Below are 23669 nucleotides of genomic sequence, written 5' to 3'. Positions count from 1 at the left end.
ACTCTAGCAGGGGCTGATTGAAGACCCTTCACCTACAACTGAACACATTCAAAGAGTATTAAGAGACCACATTTTGAAACGCAAACACAACCCACTCAAAATGAAAAGCAATTTTTTTCCCCAACACCTCATCACTCACGACAAGACACTGCAGTGAAACCAGGTTCTTTTCTTCCTCACCGTGTTAAGAAATTTTCACCATGACCAAGTTCATCACAGGTGGGCCCTGCTGTACTAGAGAAGGTTCCAGTATTTGCTCTGTGTTTTGTGGAGCCATGCAATTTTTTTTGGCAATATCAGTATTTTTCCACCAATGTCAGCAGGCTGCTAATCACAGCTGAAAACAGATTAAATACATTTCCTTATGTTAACACACTAGCAGTACCTTATCATCCAGCTCTGCAACAACAGCGCAAAGGTCCACCAGGTTAGGCTGCAGATGTCCATTCACCATCTTCTCATTATAAATATAAATCTGAAACATATTGAAAATAAGCAAGTTTAACAATACACATTACTCCCTTTCCCCCTCCACAGCCACAGCAGCAAAATATGAACCAGGCTTCAAGAACAGTATCCCCAGCAAGTCCCTTCTGCTTCCCTCCCACATCAGCTGCTTTAATCCAATGCAAAAGGAATGGGCATCAGCACCAGCCGTTTCTCCGTAACACACCAAAGCTCCAGTCTGCCCGAAGACGGGCAGCAATCCCGCTGTTGGGGGGTTCTGCATGGCAAAGCACTGCACTGAATGCCCCGTTGGACTAACTGCAGCTAATGGTTGGAGGACAAAGATTCAGAAGAGACCTGACAACTGGGTTGACGTGATATTCCCCTGCATGGCAGCATCCTACCTGCTGACATAAAAGAAACAGGACTTTGCTGGCTTGTGGCAGTATTCAGGGAAATCTGACACATAGAAATGAGAACAGAAACCTGGCCCTTCAAAACCTTCCCTTAAGCATATATACACACACACACATCCCCATTTTGATTTAAATCTTGGTCTTAATTTAGCTTCTACTATTGTTTATTCCACTCTTGGTCCAAAGACCTTCCAGCTACATCTGAATGTAACCATTCTCAATGCTAGAAAGGCAATGCCATCATACTTTAAGTCTCTTTTGCATGTGTTACTACTTCAACATTCCCAGCACGCAAACAAAATGCAGAGCTCAGGATTGTAACCAGAATCTAGCACCGGTGAAATCACATTTGTGGACTTCAGGGTGTTCCTGTGAAACAGTCTGAACTATCCATGAAGCAGCTGATGGTAAACTGAAACAGCATGGATTGCCTGATCTCCAGGAGTCACAGATGTCCCCTGAAATCCACAGAAGCCCCAGACCCAGCGCTGAAACCCGGGTATTTCTGCACGCAAGCAGGGTGACATTAAGGACAGCTCAGCCAGGCCATCTTCTCCAGGCGCCTTGCCGGGAGCACACGGCGACTGCACCAAGTGTTTTGGAAGCAGAAGCCTGGCCACGAACGCCACATTTCCATGACACATGGTGAGCAGCCCGTGCGCAGCCCGTAAACCTGGCAAGAGCTGCCCGGCTCAACCCGCAGGAAGACACCGTAACCCTGCAGCTGCCCCTGGAACTAGCACTGCTGGAGAGCTTGGGCTTCCCAGAGACACAGAACATTGGGAGCAACCCCATCAGCCCCGAGTACGAATATAATTATGCCACAAGAAAGATCCTTAATACAGGAATATTACAATAGAGATGGGACAAATTATTGTACATTAATAATCTGTAAATCAAGTGTACACTTTATCAGCACAACTATGCACCTTATTTTGTGATTCATTTCTTCACCATTACCAAACTGAATGTGCACATAGAAAAACAGATGTACACACTGCTATCTGGCTCAGCAAAGACTGAGCCAATGCACACAATAGGAGTAATTGTGAGCAAATTAGGCAATGCTTTGTCCACATCCTTTCACATATTCCATTTTGAAAAATCAAGTCCTTCTCTTTTATTTTGTTTCCAACAGTGCTGGTAAACAGATCATCTCAAATAACAAAAGTAACAAATTGGCTATATAAAGGTTTATCAGTTTTCCCTAAAAATTTTCAGAGGGAGACTAATGCTACCAGACGTATTAATTCATCACTGATGCACGAAAGCTTCTCATAAGCAATGCCATTAGAACCGGATATAATTTGACAAACATCAGGATTAAGACTTCAGCATGTTTTTTGCTACAGGCACAGACCAGAAAAGCAATGTGAGAATAAAGGGAATATAAAATCTTCATTTGCGTACAATTACACATTAACAGAGATTTCTAAAAATCTCTTTTTTGGAAGGTGAAAGAGTTCGGTTTCCTATATGAGCATAAATTACTCCTACAATCATATATGGTGTTCAGGATCTTCTTTTGAAAAAAAAAAATCCAGCAGCATACAGATGAGTACACTTTTAAAATTCAGGCTAAATTTCTGTATTTTCAAATTGCATTTTAACTCCAGGCAGATGTTTTCATGTTTTACCTACCATATCGTACATGCTATGCCCACAGATCTCTATTTTCCCCACCTCTCTTTCCACAGAACACAACATTTAACCATGTTTTTTCTTCCCGCTCACCTGCCGAGCATACGCCATCTCCACGCTGTCCAAAGAGCTGCGACCCGGAGGGCCCGAATCACCAACGTAGCTCGGCTGTTTAAGGAGAAGCAGATAAGAAGGTATAAAGTCAGTTCAATGCATCTTACCAATATATCTACTCCTAAAGAACAAGAGCATAACTATGTTACTGACAGAACTAAGAACAGGGTTTTGAACTCTCTACAGAGTAAAATGCACGATCTCACTGCAACACCCTATCATCTTCCTAATTTAGCTTAAACTTCTGAAGTGACAGAAATCCTGCTTATTCAGTGCAAAACACAGCCATTTTCTCTCTAGAATTAGGACATCAGTGTCTCTTGATAGCATCTTATAATTTTAATTCTTTCCTTTTGTTTCCAGAAAGGTTGCCTATTGTCACGTTAGCATCTCACTGCGAAGCAGCAAGTCTGAATCTCCATCAGAGCAAGGACACAGAATTCGATGGACCAGCTCAGTGGATCCAGTCTAACAAGGCTGACACTCCAGTTTTGTCCTAGTGCCACGACATGGACCCAAAATGTGACCGCAGCATTCAACTATCTGTCAAAAGGTGCCCCATTGCTGGTCAGTTGTAGGAAGGAGGAGGATGCTGGCAATATACTGACCTGAAAACAAAACAAAATCTTCCCACCTATAGAGACCATGTCAGGATTGAGTTATTTCCAGTGCAGAGGGACAGCGGATGAGGCAACGGCATGGAAAATTTGTACTCTTTTATAAAACTTGAAATATAATACTGACATAACATTCTAATACTGCATAAATCTATCCTTATAAGTGTCTACTATAAACCACAGTTTTCGGTATATCCACTACTGAACATGAATGTTCACCACTCTGGAGAACAATTACTCCTAATTAAAGTATGTAATACCATCTAAAGTTTCCTGCTTCCTGAAAAGGTAATTCTTCATTTCAGCATCAGCATTGCAAGTCGTAGGTTTGAAAACCAAAGTGCAGTCATTATAAAGACAGATTCCTTTGAGGTAAACATTCCTTTAATATCGGCTGCTTCATGAGTGGTGCTACAGCTGTGATGGTCTGAAGATAAAAGCAAGACAAGCTCAGTATAGAAGCATAATATTTATTATGAAACCATCTGACATAGTTGGGGCAAGCAAAGAGGAACAGACAAGCTTTCAGAAAAGCAAACATGTTTTCAGGTCTGAAACTGAAGCAACAGTCTCAGAATTTCAGACTTTGAACCCAAAAGCTCATTTGACTCTTGCAGGTGTAGCTGGTCTGACAACAGGTGACATGTCTCCACACACACCTTGCTCAGCTCACTACAGGTGTCTACCTTAGGTACAGTTTCGAGGATCTAAGATGGTTGTTACTTCCTCTAGAAGGGAGGATGCAAAGCACATAAGCTAAATACTGGAAGAGGCCAAGCCAACACCTAGAAGAGGCCTTGCTGTACCTTGGTTTGTTACGTACAACCCAAATCCATCTATATCCCTCTAAAGTGGAATCAGCAACTTTTTCTGAGAAAGAGCAGGTGCACCTGCAGAGTTTTAAAATTAAGCTTTTTGCCATCAAATAGCTTTACTTTTCCTTACATCAGTTACCCAGAATGTCAGCACTTTAGTGTGTAGATAGGATCACCTTCATGTATTGCTTAAGGACATGTTCTAGTCTTTCCTGGAAGAGCTCAGCTAAATGTGCCCAACTTGCTGCCTGTACATACAGACAACAAAACCCAAATGTAATAGAAAATAAAATGCTTTCACTTTCAGTTGAATTAGCTCAAGTTCAGCTTTGGTGACGCCTGTCAGGCCACAGCACGGCCGGACCAACACTCCTGCCATGAGCTGGTTTGCACGGATTTCAGGAAAAGATCTGAGAAATGGGCAGCTTTTCTCCAGATGCTGTCATCATTCAATTTCTTGTTTCAAATGAGGGTGAAATGTTGACAGGGTCTCCAAAATAATCTTGCATTTTTGGGAACTGTATCCCAACTTGGAAATAATACAAACATGAACTTCCAGCCTCGATCAGTCTCCGCACTGAACAGTCTCTCAGTCATTCCCAAACGCTTATAATTTTTATTTTAGATCAGTTTAACCCAGGATATCTTCTATTGTGTGGGATCTCTCATTCATGAGCACATGTTCTTGCAAAGACGATGGCGGTCCACTGTCCTAGTCCAGGAGCTTTGAACAGGGAAATTTTAGGAATTTAAAATGTAAAGACACATAAAGTGACGCAATTGCAATGGCCAAGAAGCTGTTCTGAGTTAGCTATGAATTTATATGTGAAGATATGGGCATTGACCTCTGCTGAGAAATTATAAGAACTTTGATATTTGGGATGACTGCTTTCTGTGTAGCATACAGCAGTTGATTACAGAATTAAAAATAATTCAGTTGTGTTTGTCCCTGATATAGCAAAATATAAATGAATTAAGGTATCCAAGGTAATCCTGGACAATCATTTAAAATTGCTGGAATTAGTTTACCACTGCATTAATTTCTCAGTAATAATGCAATTTAAATTATGTCCAACCTGATTATAAAATCAGGCAGATGCATTTAGACCTTAAGCAGTATAAAAATGCTTTACTAAAAAACCCCAAAGAAATCCCATTTTTTCTTTTTGCAACTGAACTTACACTAAAAATATTCTTCACAGTGAATCCTAATGGATACTGATATTCAGAAACATTTGCATTTTTCTTTCAGTGCCAAATCATCTGACACAAATTCCTTTAAACCCACCTAAAACCCGACAAATTCTTTGTTCCAAAGAACAAAGAAGCTGTTAAAGCAGGTTTCCTGGGAAACAGACATGATGGCAGAAATAGCGCTTTGCAGCCTTCCCCTATGCTGTGCCAGATAAATTGCAGAGTTATTTAAAGTAACGCTAAATTATGGACGTTGTCATTAATTACTGATGAGGTTTCATCTTCTAAAGCAAGCGAAGAAGGGTACATTGTGACTTAGTGTCACTTTTCAAGCAGTGCCCGAACACCAGGAACATAAGGATCGGGGCTTTGTTTTGTGAATCTGGTTCCTTTTTTCTCCTGCTGCTGCTTTGCAGCTCCAAAGAACATCCACGTGGCCGCTGCTCCAGAGAGCGGTGTAAGACTGACAGGCTAAAGCCCACAGGTAAGGATCTGAATTCAGAAGTGCACGCCTGAAACTAGGAAATTACTGCTCTCACATCTGAGGTTTTTTTACCTTTCTCCAATTTTAATTTCACTCTCATCATGATGCTTTGAGAATCACTAATTAATAATGAGTTGAGAATTGCCACGTTGAGATTAAAGTCTTTAAATGCCCACTATCGACTTGGTACTTCAGCAAGGATAAAATTCAGGAACTCCAGAATTTGTCCTGCTTTTCTTTCCTACGCCCAGAGCCATGGGAACAAGCTTATTTCTTGCTTTTTCTATCTCACACTTGCATTCTGGCTTCATCTTGGAACTATGAAACTTAAAGCAAGCACTACCTCATCGAACTATCTGCATGGCTCTGCTGAAATTTCGAAACGAAAACTAAAGCAGTGGGTCAGCATGGGGAAGGCTGTTTCCACTCCTGACCCTGAACTGCAGAAATGGAGAACTGCACAGGCAAATCCTTCTGTAGCTGGTAACCAGTGTCTGAAGAGGCAATCCCTACAAGCTCAGGGAGAATTTGGGGAAGGGGCAGGATATCCTGTGGTGGCAAGTCAGAACTTCTCAAGTTTTCAAGCAAGGAAAAGATTACGAGAGATGCGTTGGAAACAGCAGCTAGAGAAGTGTATGAGAACGATCGTGTTTCAGGTCAGATCCTAAAGCTTAAGTGGAGGAGCAAAGGGAAAATAGAAAAGGGATGATGCACAAAGGATGGCAGAAGTGCAAGTGCACACACACAGATCTTCCTGCATCTCTACTCTGATATTGCTTAAATGGCTTGTGCCATTTTTATCAGCCACATTTGCTTCTCCCTGCCCTGAATCAAGGTCTTTCCAAAACATTCTTCAGAACTCTAATATTTATTCTGAATATTATCCATTTGCGAAAGCTGCAGCTATACTGCACTGCCATCACATTTTTATCTTTTACATTCATTTAGCCTAATGATGCTGCTTTTCAAAGGAGCCCTCCTTCATTTGTACTCAGCCGAGCATTCAGTCTCACTCGCGCACCAAACCGCATGCATGCAGAGATGCATTATTCATCAGCCTCATATGCATATGCACATTCCTCAGCACAAATCTGGGCAGACATTTTGTCAGCGCTCCAACTGGCTTGGCCAGTCGATGTGGTGAATAACCAGGCAGGAGACCGAGCTGGAGAAACACCATCAACACACAGTGCGGTGCAGCGTGGGAGCGGAAAGCATCTTGTAGTCCTTGGGGTTTAAGGGATATGAAGACGTGACATGGGGCAGAACAGAAACGGAGAGCGACAGCGTCTCCCCGTCACTGCGGGAGCGGGTTGCTTGACAGCAGGAGTGGAAGAACTTGGGGAGGGGGTGGAAGAAAGAAAAACCTGGAATAAAAGGACAAAAAGAAATGCCTCTGCACCTAGTGGAACAAGACTTGGAACAAACACCTTGCAAGCACAGGTTTTTCACACCTTGAGAACAAGACCTGGGCTTTCCTCCCTTTTCCCCAAGCACCACCTTTTTTTCTCAGCTCTGTTTTTCCTTACGGGAAGGAGGTTGGGCTTGAAGACAAGGGGGAGCAGAAAACCCTACAGGCAAGTCCTGTGCTAGTTTCTTCAAATTATGAGCTTTGTGTGTTAATTGGTCTTATTTCCATGAATAATGTGTTGGTATTTTCACTCTGCCCAAATTAGCTTGCCCAAAGCTTAAGAATTGGCTTGCAGGCAGACCGGCCCTGCTGCGTTTGGATCTGTGCCTTTTCAGTTGATTCTCCATCTCCAGAGGATATCAATTAAACCTCTACTATATTCCACAGGCTGTGTCTGTTTGTGTCACACACACACAAAAAACTTATTTGACTGGAACAAGGTTTTAGAAGAGCAACCTGCTGTGGGGAGGTTAGATAACAGGCTTTTAACACAGTAGATGCACTTCAAACCTCTCAGACCTTTGACTTCTTGAGGCTAAGACTGGAATATATCAAGGATTTTAAATGCTCTTGAAAAGACATACTGATACTACGAGTGCTTTGAAACGGAGAGTAGAGTACTATTGAGTGACAGTGTATATTGAGTCTTGAAACTCATTCATGAAACACATTGAAGGGGTTTTTTTTCCCCTCCTCCCACCCATTTGACGCTTGGCATCTCGAGTGCCGTGGACTGGGGGTAGTGTCCATTTGACACTAATAACCTGCTCTGAAAAGGTAAAATCCCTTTTCTGATGTTTCAAAGTGCTTCTCCTAGCAGTTAATATCCACACTTTGAAAGGAGAACCCCACACCAGTAACTCACACACAAATCAAAGATGTTCAGAGCTATCAGAATAGCTGCCAAGTCTTCAGACTCACATCCTAAAATAATGTGATAGCTGTTCCCAGTTTTAAATGAATTCAACCTGCATTATTTAGCATTTCTAATATTGGAAAACTGGACAACCTTTGGAGAAGTCACAGTAAAGTACCAGTAAAATACTTTCTGGGAAAGACAGCTTCTATAAAAAGATGTATGCTAACTGGGATTAACCTATATTTAAAAGAACTATTCAGAAAGGGATATTTCATTAAGAACTTTAATTATTTCCAAATCCCTAAACAGGTCATACCCCATTAACACCAAGGGCTTTTAAAAATTTTAATGTATTTTTCAGCTCTGTAAGTCATTCCAGTGAACAAGATTTTAATTTTTTTAAAGGGGGGTGGGGAACACAACTATAAAAAACTGGGCCTGTTTTCTGGCCTGAAAGCACAGAAAGTTGCCTTCCCCAGCCCCTGTCGCCTCTCCTCTCAAGGTGACAGTTTTCACCGAGCATCGTGATGCAACTTTGCGCTCCAGGGATCTCAGCCGATGCCTGAAGCCTCTAGCTCAGAGAAGCGCAGTTCCCACAACTCCGCATGCTAACTGTGATTTACTTTACTCATATAACTGAAGCATTTTCTTTAAGAGAATAAACTGTGAGGTTTTAAACTGCAACAGATGATAAGGCACGTTTTAAGTTGCTAGTCAATACCTTTCCATGTTAAACACGGGGTCTTGCGAAAAGGATTTGGTCACTACTGAATTAACCTTGAATTGCTGAACACTGGAGGTCTTAGCAGCACAAAACTGTAATCTGCACTGCATGAGACACTACAGTAAAAAAGAAAGCATATTGCTTTTTTTGTTGCATATTAATTTGTTTTTGCCAAGAAACCTGAGAGATTTCATCAGTCTCCTAAGAAAAGCCGTAAGTCCTGGCTAGTGCACAGTGATAAGGGAAAGAGACACTCTAAGACATACATCTGAGCACAGCTACACCTGATAAACCATCTGGTCTCATCAGCCTCGCAAAGGTTTCCTGAAGGTGAAGTTCACCCCAATGTGTTTTCTGTCCCTTGGGTATATTGACCTAATATGTATTGGTGTGACTAAGTTTCCAGTTTGCAGATATGTTGCTTAAAACATTGCTTCAGCAATAGGAGGTCCATTGCCTGTACCCATCAGTCAATAAAAAGAATCAAAAAGGTTTGATATTTTGCTAGACAAAGCATTCTGCTAGTCACAGCCGTTCTAGAACTAGCGATTTGGTATTTCTCATTTTCACACAGCTGTAGCTACAGACGAATCCAGAGGTGGTTTCAGCAGTGCCAGCTGCGTACATGCTGTGTGTGACCATGCATGATGTTTAGAAAGACAGGAGTTACCTCATTTTCCTGGGTGAAATCGAGAGCATCTTCCCCTGATGCAAGCAGAGTATGAAGAATCCTTTGTTTCACCTGTTCCCATTCAACCAGCATTGATTCTCGGTGATACTCCTCAGCCATAGCAAAAGTCTGTTGGTGAAAAACAGGAGCTAAGAAACACAGAGGAACACCAAACCATGTAGCTCTGCTGTTAATAGGCCGAATAAAAACGCAGCAGAAAATAGCGAAGAGATAAATCAACCAGGTCAGCCCTCAAGAGCTAACAGTGTTCTGCATATTATTTTAAGAGGTTTCCTGTTCAGGTACAAGGGGATTCAGAGAGTAGGTGTGTGTGGCATTAAGACAACTCTCACATACCCCCAGCTGGTAAAATAAGGAAACTGTGTCTTTTTCCATGATGCTGCAATACACACAAAACTTAGCAGGCTGGAAATCAATAGGCTTCTTTCTTTAATTTAGCAGCATGCACACCATGTACAGGTCATCACTGATCTGTGCAGTTTGTTGAGACTCACTTCTCTAATGGCAACTAGCTTTTCAGCTCCCTGGAGGCTATAAAGGTTTGACTTACTGCATTCTGAACAGAGACGTGTGTTTACTGCCCGTATTTCATTTTCAGGTCTTTAACAGTACATTTTTCTTTTAAATGGGAAATAGGATAAAATAGAAGTATTAAGGAAAACTAACCGGTGCCAGAGAATCAGAAAATCTCTCTCATCAGGAACGTAACTCAGGAAAGTACGCAGGAAAATCACATCCCAAGAAAAAACAAACAAACATCCTTTTGCCTGTGAAATGGCTGATCTGCTAAATTGTCTTCAGATCCAATTAGGGAACTCATGGAAGGAAGAAGTTTTTCCCTTCAATATTCCTTGGTTTTGCAATAGCACCAGGATAAAGAGGATGCTTCACTACCTTTCCTGTTATCGTTGGGGTGATGCTAACTAGTAGCCTCGAGCATACTAGGACAGGCAATCAGAATATTTCCACTAATTCTAAATAGATATTAAGCTATATTGGATCTTCCACCTCTTTCCCTTTCCCAGCCTTCTCCATCTTTCACACAGCTTTGTGCTGCAGCATTCACAGCTACATGTCTTGCTTGGCTGTGTAACTTGTTCATCTCATTCCAGCCCACTGTCAGGATACAGTCAATTAAGGGGCAAAATGTTCCCCAGTATTAATTGATAAGAGGCAGTGACATTTGGCAAACATTTGATTATAGTGTCTGCATGCAACTAAAGCATAAGATTTATGTTTCTTTGTTTTATTACATAAATCCACTTTATACGTTCATGGTAGAATCTATGTCTCAACCTTACCTTTACTACAATCATTTCAACAATGTTTGAAACATGCTTCAATACTTATAGTATAATTATCTGTAATTAAAACAATTTAATAATGTTCAAGTACTGTTTCTTATCATTTGAAAGAAACCCAGGCTCAATTCTAAACCTGATGCCCCAAGAGTACACGGAGGGAAACAACTGTAACATAAGGAACGCTAAGAAGCACACAATGACATTTCTGAGCAGCAGTTTTAAGACAAACAACAGGAAGCGTTTTTCCACACTGCATAATTCAATTGTGGAAACCATTGCCCCAGAACATGACAGATACCAAAAGCATAAACAGACTTAGAAACAGGATCAGATTAATTTCACATCAGAAAACAACTTCCATTTCAGAAAATCCTTAAAACAACTACTTGCTCGGAGGCAAAGAGACAGGAGATGAACAGGGGAGGCTCACAGTCTGTCTTTTTAAGTACTGGTTCCTTTCGTGAGCAGAAAACTGGACTCAGCAAACCCCGAGCTTAAGTGACAACTCCTTCTTTCTTATTATAGCATTTTTCTTTGCACTGCTTCAAAAATTATTTTTCTCTCTGTATGATAGATTTGCTCTGGACAGCGTGTTGCAGTACAGTGTTCTGGCTCTTCCACACACACAATTAAACCTCGCAGCACTTCTGCTGCATAGGCCTGAATGAGGTTGTCCGTACTTCAACTCCTGTAACCTGGAGAAACAGCTACAATAAATTCATTGAGCATCATTCACTGTACGGGCAGTCAGTGCACACAGTATTTCTCAAAGGAAATAAACCCCATGTCCAAGCATCATCATCTCCAGAAAAGGCAGCACCCATGCAGAGCGGGCTGGAGTGAGTGCACTGGGCTGTTCTGTTCAAACAGACTTATGCTCTGAGCCTCCTGAATCTACAAGCTGAAATACAGCTGAAATACAACTGACAAGTATTTCTTCTGGAATTTCCAAGCGAGTACTTCCAAATGTCTAATTTTTCTATGGTCCCAATACAATCCTCTTGAATTCCACTGGTTTATTACATATCTAATTTATTAATTCCTTAGGGATACCCCTTAACAAAAAAAAAAAAAGTACTTCCTTCCAACTTACCCTCTTCCTAGACTCTTCAATGGCTGACAGCAATGCATTATCCTTTTCATTCTTCAGGAATCCCTGCAGAAAAGGAGAAAGAGAGCGTCGGTCAAAATATCAGCCTTGCACTAACATCAGATACATATTGTAGTACCCAGCTCTGAAGTGCCTGCAGCTCTCCCCCCAGCCCACTCGTGAGAAGTTTAAAGGTCACTCTACTTCACCAGAGGTACAGTAAGGTGCCCATACAGAGCAATGTGAAAATGAAAATGCATTAATCCCCTGTTTTAATATGCATTGAATCCTAGTGAAATGTCCTGCTTCTATTCTGTTTTATCGCTGTGTCCCAGCAGCTGCTTCCTCTTGCTCTCCATTTGAGGGAGCTCGGATGAAAGCTGGTAGGAGCGATAAGCCAAGATAAGATTGTTGGACCTGAGTATGCTGAAAAAAAAAATAGAAAAGGTTTTGACTTGGCAGCTTCAGGCAGGAGTGGAGCTCTTGGAAGCCTGATAGGAACTGTGAAAAAGAGCCTTAAAAACAGTCAGTTGAGGAAGGATGGAAATAACTACACAGTTGGAGAGCACACAGGAACAGTTTACCGCACAGCCTCTCTCCATCCACACAGCTGGAGTGGGTAAAAAATAATGTGTAAGAATTTTATTTTTAGTTTTCAGTATATCAATACATCTCCAAGAGGTCAGGTGTTCAAGAACAGACTGATTCAGATGAGCTGTTAGCTTCTTATCCTAAAGGTTACTTTCGTGACCCATACTAGCAAACATACAATATTTTGAACTTTAAACAAATAGCCGTGGGGTAAACTGCAGTAACACACACAGACAACAAACAGGAAACGTTTATTACACCCTAACTTGAAAGTCTTTATTTTGCATTTTCACCGTTATACAACCAATTAAACAGAGTTGATTTGTACTTCCAGACTTCAACTTAATCATTATTCACATCATAAAAAGGGAAAAGAAGCCTTTGTCTTCCTCCAAAGTAATCAACTATAACATTATATATTACATACTCCACTAAGTGCTAATATCTTAAGTATGCAGACTCACTTCACAGCTCCAAAATTAAGAGCTGCCAACAAATCCAGGCAGTGGGAATGCAATGTTACTGTGCTTTATGCTTTTACAACAAGGATACACAATTGCAGCAGTGCCTAACCAAACCTGTCAGGAATCAGGACGCTTCTGTGTTCTCCATTCCCCACATCTTCCTGCAAATAAATTGTTCCTGCCCCAACAATCTGACAGTATTCACATTGATCCATATAATTTAGCAACCTAGGCAGAGCTCAGGATCTCCAGAGGAGCACAGGTCCCGCGACAGGACAGAAACTTGCCGTCATAAGGATTTGGACCTTTGGGAAAACATATTTATGGTAGGTCATACAAACAGCTCTGCCCACAGGTATCATGCCTACTCACTACTTACTTGGCTCTAGGAGCTGAGGTGGACTTGACATTTCCCCAAAATGAAGAAATCTGCCGCACAGGTGTGGTGTCTGCCTTCCTGCTACCCAGCACCAGTGTGAGAGATAAAGGGCACTACACCCTTTCCTTCCAAAATATGTAGAGCAAGCATCTGAGGTACGTGACAGCCTGTGACCCCCTCCAGCCGGAAAAAAGAATGTGACCCCTTTCTGTACCCCAGACAGAGAACAAACTAGCATCCTCTGAGACATACGCGCAATGCGGTCCCCCCAGAAACAGCCCTTGAATGACACACTCAAGAGTGGCGACCTCTACACAGCCTTCTTCTTTCCATTGCCCACCGTGTCCTGCTTTATTTTTAGACAATGCTCACAGAGAAACCACAGTTACAATCTGAAAAAGGAAAGCTAAATCCAGATCCTTGCATGAGTCTGGGGACCAACCCGTACAGCAGCTGCCACCAAGGGAAGGGCTGCTGCAGTCACCGAACCGGGCCAAGACCGGCCTGGTGCAGGAGAGCTGGGGAGGGATGGAGACACAGCTTTGTAAGACTTGTCTGCGTGGGTGGAAAGACTTTGTGAGGGCAGCAAGGTTTTTTTGGTTGTTGCTGTGGGCTCTTTTTTTGTGTGTGTTTTTATTTGGTTGGTGTTTGTTTGTTTGTTTTATTACCCTGCTTCCAACTTAAATTGGAAAAAAATTACCTTGAATTACAACAAACAGTGTTTCTAGACCAGGGATGTCAAACTCATTTTCACCAGGGGCTGCATCAGCCTCGCGGTTGCCTTCAGAGGCAGGAACGCAATTTTAGGACTGCATAAATGTAGGAGTAGTTGTGACATTACATTGAGCCCCTGGTGAACAAGAGTTTGACACCCCTGGACTAGACCTCCAAAGCTCACACCAACATATGAGCAGTAGACACAGCCACATTCTGATGGTGAGGATCTGATGCTGCAGAGAACACTATATCTAATGCATCCCAAGAACGCTGCTAATTTTGCACACAAAAGCAGCCCACCGTCTCTACAGCGCAGATCTACAGCTTTCCAGCTGTGACAGCCAGTGCTGAGCACACGGAGCTGGGCATTGCAGCTTGCAGAGGTCCTGGCTGCCTTGGCTCGCTGCTCATCCTGCGAGCACCGGGCTCCTCAAAGCCCCAAGAGATGCACATCCTACCTGAGCGCCCTCGGTCCGCCCCTCTCTCCTTGGAGGGACACGTGCCGCGAGCTGAGCCCGTACCTGCCTAGAAAGGTACACAGCAACAACGGTAAATCGGCAGAGTAATTTAATACGTGCTCGAACTTCCCTTGAAGTCAGTAAATCCAGTCTGAGTATCTTTCTTAATGAAACCTCCCAGCTCCCCAGCAGTTCACTGGGTCCGTTTAAGGGATTACGTTGCACCGAATGCCAATTAGGGGATGATAATTGCCTTTTTCAATCTCAAAAACTTCTCCTTTAGCAAATGAAAATCCTCACACATTCCAGATAATATCTGTAATGCCTCACCGAGGAGAGGTACGTTTTAAAAAGGTTGCCCTGTGCCTTGTGCTAAACATTATGACTGTAGCATCACAATTGCTGCTTCTGTTAATTACAGGCTAATTGTTAAACCTCAGAAGAGGGAGTTTCAGCAACTGATGGTGGGGCTCCTGCTACCACTGCTCACAAGACTGCTTGTGCTTAGGCCAAACAAGGGCTCCTGCGGTTGTCACTTGAGGCTTTGGTGGCCAAAATGCCACCCATTAAGAAATCAAGGAGTGTCAGGCTACTGGATCAGTATTTATTCCCTGGGTTCACTGCACTGCCCCCCAGTGGTGCACTATTCTTGGTCATTGGACATGTAGATTCACAGATGTATATAAATGCACACAAATGTACATCTGCTAAGAGGAAAAGCAGCACTCTCTGGAACAAAGGTGGGCGGAAAGATAGAAGAGATGTACTTTACGCTAGAAAATTTTGGTCCTCAAAAACCCCAGGCCACATAACAGCTACAAGGGTTCACCACCTATAGAGTCTGGGTCTCGAACTGCGCTAGTTGTGCTCACTGCGTTGCACCTGTCCTAAAAGCTCCCTGCAATCCCAGAGGCAAGGTTTGACTTTGCCACGGACACTTGCGGATGGTAACAAGGACAAGGTCGTATGGCGTTCAGCACGCACAGGGGACCGAAGGGAGAACACGACCCACATCGCAGGAGCTGCCCTCTCAGGGGAGATGCTACTGATTGTGCAACGAGGCATTGCTTCATATTTGGTATCCAAATAGAGAAGAAGCAGGAGGAGAACAGAGATACTGTAGGGAAACAAAGGGCTATTTCACAGTGGCAGATGGCAAAGATAGGAATAGCTAATACAAGCCTTGCTAAAACCTCAGAGGCAAAATCCTCACCTTGCAGCTCTGCGTGCACAAGCTCTGCCATTGCAAGGATCCCAACACAGTCTGGATTTTGCTTGAAAAAGAAAATTTATCTTATTTCCCTGAGGTGAGTTTACGCAAAAAGCTCACAGTGCCCTAATGTCACATATCACGCTGTCCTGCTTTACCGAGAGGATTTAATTTTCCTCTCTGTCACTGTGGGACTCCCACACAACCTTCCTGGGCCTAGTTTGGAAGGGAAGCAGCACAACTTTACTCCCCTATCAGGTTCTCCGCAACATTTGCTGCTGAATGTTTCCTACTCAATTTGTACAATATCTGATGAGATGGTGTTCGCAAAACAAGGACACGCATAGAAATACACCCACTCTCCCACCTCCAGGTTCCCATTTGCCAGCTCGTCCCACACGTTCTTGCACATCTACCGGCTCTCACCATTTTTCCTCAGCACATTCTGGTTCCTCTTGGATCTCTCACCCCTTGAATTCCGGTCTGATCTTCTCACGTTCTCCCCTCTCTGCTGAAATCCAGCCCCACTCTGCCTCGCTCGGGGACGGTTTGCAGAAGTGTCCCCAGCAGTGGGGACAGGACCCTGGCAGGCTGTGCCATCACCCTGGTCTCACCGTGCTCCACTGTCACCCCCCATCTCGGACAACTGCTCCCTGACACTGGCTGCCTTGCTCCAGCTGGAATTCCAGCAAGAAAGTGTCCCAGTAACTAATTCATTATCAGTACGAAAGGGCACGCAGGCACTGATGGTCTCTTTTTGACAGGAGATTGAAAGTGTCTTCCATTTACTGCAGTAAATGAGGTTAGTAAACTCTCTCCTGGCTCACAGAAGTCTCTTAATTACTTCCATCAGCCAGGCCATACTTTTAATACTTGATCTTGGTATTCAAGCTGTCAAGAGAAGGCACATGTTGCCAAATAGTATGCTGAGGCCTTGGATGTTGACAGCAATGCTTACTTTTTCACTGGCAGAGGAAGAAAAGAAGAAATGAAATGAACAATCTGGGGCCATTTCAAGTCAATTGCTCTTTGATTAAAATCTTTCCAAGTGCTGGATTTCCAGTAGTTTCAGTGAATTCTGCAAAGGACCAGCAGGGATGATGATTAACAAAAAAATCCACTCTTCAGTAATGGTTTGGGAGCAGTAGCTCCAGATGAAGCACCTGATTTTATTATCTCCACTAGCAATTTTAAGAAAATGTCCTTAGACATCCAGATTTCAAGGGAAGAAATACAAACATCTCCTAGTTCCCGCTTCTGCCAAGAGGCCATCCATTAAGCATGGAAGTGCTAATGTAAAACTATCAGTTAATATCGGACCATCTCCAGCACGGAAAGGCACCATCACATCCCACATCCAACCGCCGTCCTCCAAAACGCATCTGCAGCATGAGGCCAGAGCGCAAGGTGTTTGCAGCAAATATAAGCACCATATACCATGAGACACATGGGGAGTGCAGCTTTATCACACTGGAAACATCTAGAAAAGTGCCACTGTTCACATTACCTACTGGAATATTGTGCCAGGCTCTCACATAGCAGCCCCAAAACAGAACTATTGGCGCTACATGGCACTGTGTGTTCTGTGTATAAACAAAGATCATCACTCCCAGCTCGAAACATGACCCTGCTCAATTTTAGTTTCTTCTAATTCAATATAGGATACTCAGTCAGTTCAGGCTTTCATGCACTAAAAGATTTCAGTATTTCTCTTAAAATTGTACTTAGAAGCAGCTTAACTCGTAACAAAACATGGAAATGCATTGCGATGTTCCTACGCATTTCAAGATTTTACAAAATATATCAGATACGTTGCAAGATTTGACAAGCCCAAACATAACCATTAAACTGAGTGAAGTAGGACACTTAGTTTTAAAAAAAAAAATCACCAAAATACATAAATTATAATAACATATGCGTAGCTGATTATTAAAATATTAGTAATTATCCATAGCGTTTGTTGTGTCTTTCCCCTCAATCAGAGTGAAGCCAAAATAACTTCAATTACATGGATTAGTCTCTCATTCTCGGGCTCTAAAAATCTTTGCCCTGTCATGTTGGGCTACACAGCGCATGGGAACGCTGTCAGAAGCGGTTTTAGCAGGCTTTTCTCAAAGTCACAAGCACTTCAATGACATAAAACTAAGATAACCCATTTTTAGTCTAAAATTTTACAGTGAAATTGCTCAGAATGAGGTTCTCTTCCACATACAATTATCAGCCTCCACTACACAATCATTTTTGACAGCACCTGTTAATGCGACACAAAAATGGCGTAAGAAGCGGCGCTACCTTCTCTGGTGACCCTCTCTTCCTCCCAGCCATCTAACTCATTTTCCATCTCCCTACAATGCAACTGGGAGCTGTACAGCAAGAATCCCAGGTCCTACCAAGCTACAAAGCACCAAAGAAATCTGTGCAATAACAAAGCAAAGTCCTGAATAACCCCAGCCTGCTTAGAGGTCATGCAAAGAACAGAAGGAAGAAAAACATTGGGGGGAAAAGAATTTTATATATATATATATATATATATACACACACACACACCTGAATTAGAGAAAGGAGGTGGACAGACTCTTGCCTGCCAAATACAGAAGTAGGAAACATTACCTGAGAGCACCAGAAAGAGCTTGTTCAGCGGGCTAACACTGGGAATCACACCTGAAAGCATCTCAGACAGAGCTTCTGTTTGTCTTAATAAAGAAACCAAAATGCAATTAAATGCATTGTCACCTCATTTGGAATACAACTTCTCCAGCGAGGGGAGGTGTCCATGCAGATCAGGCCAGCAGGACCCGCGAGAAGCTCATCTCCTTTGGCACCAGCGTTTCACCACCAGCAACGGCATCGGCACAGAGCGAACAAGCCGCACAATCTGAAATCTGAGCTCGTTCGTGGAGTTCCCACATACATGGCCATCTGTTTTCCTCAAGATTTTTAAATGCAGAGGAATGACCCTGGTGTGAGGCTTTGCTCAGCGCCATGATGAGTCTCTCCCCTGCGCTATAAGTATCCTTGTATCAGCATTGCAATTAAAAAAATACAACCCTGCAAAAATCATAAATACATCAAGAGATTCGCAATCACAGCAAAACTTAAGGCTATGGCTCTTTTTTGGAGTTTATTTTAAATAAATTACTTTATGAGGTAATTCCAATGGGCTTGAGGTCTGCAATGCAACCTTACATTAAAAATATTTATAGCATGCAAGCAAAGAATTTCTGATTATCCAGTGGAATAAGCTATTATATCCGCCTCTTCGGCATCATAGTTTTTAAGGGCATACTGCGAAAAAGCTACAGATTTCAATGATTTAAAATCTTCATTGTACAGTCATAACTAAGCCTGTAATATAATACCTCTTACTGAAAACATCCTTGCATCAGGCAGGACGCCCTCAAATCAAGCCATCGAAACTAATTTCACTGATGACGCCATTTTCTTATTTCTTTCGCTGCCATTTTAGCATCGTGGTTACTCCACATTTCCACGAGAAGTCGCCGCGCGTTCTCGCCCCTCTGAGAGGAAACCACGCTCAAATAGCGCAGTGACAAATAAAGCCTGTACGTTGAATTCCTGCCCGTGCTGCGTCCTTGCACGGCAAGGGCAGGGACCAAGCACCACTGCCACTGCAGACCACACTTTGGTTTTCTGTACCGAGAGCTGGCGAGGAGTCTCCCAAGATGGTGTAAACTGAGAAACCAACCCCTGGAAATCTGTCAGCACCGCACAAAAAATTGATAAAGTCAAGGAGAGAGGAGCATCCAGCCCTGTTACAGGATAGGTTTCTCTCCGAATGCCACAGAAAACACTAGCTAATAAGGGAGTAGTTTGAAAAGAAAAAGGCATAAAGTAGGCAGGCGGACAAGCTTGCAGCATCAGTCGCTGGACTAACTGCTTATTAACATCAACGTATAGGCAGCAAAAATAACCCACTTAGCCTGGTGGCGGAGAATTCATTTCTCTGGACATACTGTTCACATCCGAAAGCCAAACTGCCATTCCTATCAGTCGGTGAAGTATTTCCCAGCCTGAAATGGTGTATTTCTTACAGAATACCAGCAATAGGGACAAAATATTAAATAAATCTGCTAGCCATTAACACCCAGTCTCCTCTAAACCACTTCTGCAAATTTTAGTGCAATCCCTCAATCTCCCTCCACCCCATAAAGTGCTTTATCCTTGTGTCTGGGTGGGAGCAGGTAACCTTGCTGTTTGCAAGAAACAGGGCTGTTCTCAGTCTTTTTTGGAAAGAAAACACATTATTGGCATCTGTGCACCTCTTCCTTCACAATTTCATATGTATAAAAACAATTAAATGCCTTCAACTATATGCAAAAAAAAATAGTAATTGTTTCTCTTTACCTCCTGAGGACACGAGTAGGGAGCCCGGCAGCACTGAGCCCGACGCTCTCCCCGCTCTCGAGCTGACTCAAGCTGACTGATTTTGGCTGCTGTGCCCCCATGCCACCGCAGAAAGCCCGTGGACCGCCTTCCTGAACGTTCCTCGGGAGCGCTAGTTATCTTTCTGCTTCCATAAAAAAAAACAAACACAAAAACACAAGCCAAGCAAAAATCTTCCAGCCTCCATCTGCATGTCAGACACAAAGCGATGCACGCAGCAAACGCTCGCTGCCTCGAAGGGACAACGCCTGGTTCAGAGACATCAAAATCCTGTCAGCACCGTAAATGCGATAACCAAGTTAAACCGGGATGCAAACCCTAAACCCCGGCACAGGCGCCTTTCCCAGAGCCGCAGCTCCACTAAGGGGCTCCCTGAAAGAAAACCTTTCCAAAGTTAAATCTACTTTATTTCACTGATACTGGCTGGCTAATGCTACAAAGACCCAAGATTACAGGCATTTTAGCGTGAAGAATATAATTTCTTTTTTTAAATACACACTGAGATTTCAAGAAAATGAGCAAATTTAAAGTTCAGCTCTCTTAAATAACATGAGATGATTTGACAAAATCATCCACCTGAGTTAAAAAATAATCCCAAATCAGTTAGCCCATTCTTCCTAAATATTTATAAATAAATCACAGCTACTTTGTTCACCTAATAGGTATTTTCAACATGGCAGCATGTGCCTTGGAATAAATATAAATATTTTACTGACAGTGAAAGCAAGCAATTTGGAGGAGTTCCTATGTGTCATATCATCTTTAAATCCTCAATTTACATACGCTGTGGTCTTTAGAAATGGTGTTTCCTTACTACATTGCTGATACATTTCACAAAGTTAATTATTTAAATTACCTATGAATTATTAATTACAGATCATTAAAATAAAAAACAGAAGTCTGGAATATGCCTGTTATAATTATACCATTTCTATTTAAAAATGTTAGATGCTATAAAGCTCAGAGAGAAAATTCTCTGCTGCAACAAACGACAGAATAAACACTTTATCCTTTCTCAGATTATTTCTCCTATTGTGTAATAAACTGAAGGTTTAAACTTTCCTGACTTGGGGCATGAGACCAGTGTGCTGAGGATACACGGGAGACAAAAGGTTTCCATGTTTCTCCTCCGGCTGTACTCCACCCTTGCGAAGGAACTCTCTAGCAGTGCATGCCTTTATTTGCGCGTTGCATTAACAAGGCACGCAAGCTTTCAGACTTTAATGTAAATGAAATGCCAACTCCAGATGCTGCCGACAGATATCACAGAAAGCCCTGCTATAAGAGACCTACAGCTAATTAATAATTGCAGTGGCTCAGTCATTTTTCCATACATTAATTTATGGAGCTTCATCGAACTCTGTCTCCCACCCACTTCAGACAAAGGAAAATAATTTGCCACACGGTACCAACTGGAAGGATAATTGAGCCGTCTCCCACATCGGGTCAGTGGAGGTTGCTCCCTCCATCTTTTTTACACATGCAAACCATACATTTCATTGTCTTTTACTTGACTTCTTGCTGAGCTGCTTTTGTGGCAAGAGCTCCCCTTAGCACAGGTAATCTTGTTTAAAAGAGGCAACTTTTTGGCCGTGCTGTGCCACCGCGTCTCCCCTCCAAGCAGTTCAGACATTTCTCAGCTGACAACAGCAAAAGTGCAGAAGACGGCAAACAAGCACCTTAATATTTGGGGAGCAAGCCCCGAAGGAGGCGAGTCATTCTCTGCTGCAAGAGCCCAGGCGCTGTCCTGGCTCAGCACATTTCATTAACCTGCTTTTCTCCATATACAGAAAGAGAATTGAAAGGAAAGGAGAAAAAGCAACCCACCCTACACTTCTGTCCCCATACCAAAGGCAGACAGCTCCCAGTTCACACGCAGCCTCCCAGTCCCTAGATCTGAGAGTATTAAATCAGCTGCCACCCACCCAGCCAGTGACGGCCACCACGGTTATATAAATGTTAATTCCCCGACTGCTTCCCTTTACTATGATTTTACTGGCTTAACCCCTTTCATAACGTATCCTATTCACTTGGAAGAGAGGTGGGGTCTAGGCTGCAAACTCCAGTTGACTAAGCAAATATACTTGCCTACCTCATTTAAGAAACTAGCAAAAAAAAAAATATTTCAAAGTATTTCAATTATTTTGGGCAAGTAGAAGTATTTTCTATGCAATTTTCATTCTTATCCCCCATTTGAAATCCTTACTTCAAAATAAAATCAAAGAAAGTTTAGCTCATCTTCTAAATAAATCATAAGTGCATCGGTCAGAGCAAACAGAGTGGACCAATATCTTTGCACCACAATGAAAACTAGGAGAAAAATCATATAATCAAGTAGCATCTTTATTTTTTGTTTAAAACACTTCTGTAGTCATTTCATAGCCTAGGAAAGAGAAAACAGGAATAAAGGCTTTCAGAAAGTTATGCTACTGTATTTCTGCCTAAATGAAAAGCCAAGTCAGCAATGTCAAGAGGGTCTTTAAAAAGGCAACACAACTGAAACCCACAGCAGACACTGGGCTGCCCCACCCAACAGCTGCTCCAGCCAAGAACATTAGAAGGTAAAGGCACCGACCTTAAGGTTTCTTTTCTGTGAGCAAAGCGTGATATCTCCAAAAGTACCCACCTGTTCTCCTTCATTACTCACCTACACCTTTAAACAACCTGCAGCAACGGCACAAAGAAAAAACACCATAGAAGACACCTGAAGGAAAACTCTCTTATCAAAGCAAGCTTTTAATCTTCATTTTATATATTTTTAAACATAGACGTTCCTACCTGTAGATCTCAGTACAGAGGAGTTACAGATCTGCTAATGCTGACTGTAACTGCCACACTTCAAGTGCCTGGTATTTAGGCTTACACAGCTCTATCTTTCTGTATTAATGCTCAAGTTTTCTCATCTTAAAAAAAATAATAATATATATATATATATAAATCAAACCTGCAAGTCCTGAAATGGCTGAGACAGTCAAGAGTCCAGCAAGACAATAAGAAAGCAGCTGCTTTCCTCGGCTGAGCACCACTGCCCGTAAAGAATCTATATATTTTTTTTTCCAGTGGTGCTTTATTCAAATACTAGGGAAAGCATCAGTCTGAAACCAGTAACTGATGGGAGTAACAGTTTATAGGTTACAGAAGGATATTTTATTGTTAACGGACTGTACCATGTAGGCACTAGGAGGGGGTGAGGCGGCAGGCAGGCAGGAGCAGAGAGATGCTGCTATTTTTTTTCCCTGAGCCACTGCAATTACTCTGATGTGAATTTTTGATGACTTCCGACATATTGCATGGTTAATAATCGTTTCAGCTGTCATGTTTGGTTAATGTGGAAAATGCATTTGCTGCATTGTGATGCAGCACTCCAGCCACAGATTGTAACACCAGTTGTGAAGCTATTCCCTTAACTGAGCTGCATGAATTTGCACATACCATGAGGCTGAAATAAACGGTAGTTTGATTTTTATACAGCAACAGAAAGCTTCTGCCATTTTAGACCTGCAGAGCTGTTGAAACAACTTGTACGGGCAGATAATTTTACTGCATCTTAATTGGTGTCAATGGTGTATAAAGCAGAGCTTTGATTCTCTATTGTTTTGCTGGGTTTGGTTATTTAGCAGTTAAAATACCTAGACACTA

General features: G+C 42.4%; 1 protein-coding gene across 7 annotated transcripts in view; it reads right to left on the bottom strand.

The window, feature by feature from the left end:
- Positions 1-23669, bottom strand: part of NUP93 (nucleoporin 93) — a 78261-nt gene that overhangs the window by 19559 nt on the left and 35033 nt on the right. For 4 of the 7 annotated variants that reach the window (XM_005504774.4, XM_021290714.2, XM_021290715.2 and 1 more), the window contains exons 4-7: positions 11811-11873; positions 9393-9521; positions 2598-2672; positions 386-475 (exon numbers count right to left, since the gene is read on the bottom strand). In XM_005504774.4, the coding sequence (XP_005504831.1) occupies positions 386-475; positions 2598-2672; positions 9393-9521; positions 11811-11873 (357 nt within the window). Of the gene's footprint in view, positions 1-385; positions 476-2597; positions 2673-9392; positions 9522-11810; positions 11874-18359; positions 18614-19991; positions 22660-22974; positions 23148-23669 lie in introns of those variants that run through there. The other 3 variants (XM_065028951.1, XM_065028950.1, XM_065028949.1) reach the window with 3 other exon arrangements.

Source organism: Columba livia, chromosome 13 (assembly GCF_036013475.1).
Source record: "Columba livia isolate bColLiv1 breed racing homer chromosome 13, bColLiv1.pat.W.v2, whole genome shotgun sequence".
NCBI lineage: Eukaryota > Metazoa > Chordata > Aves > Columbiformes > Columbidae > Columba > Columba livia.
Note: the sequence above shows the minus strand (reverse complement) of the source record. Positions and strands in the feature narration are given on the sequence as shown.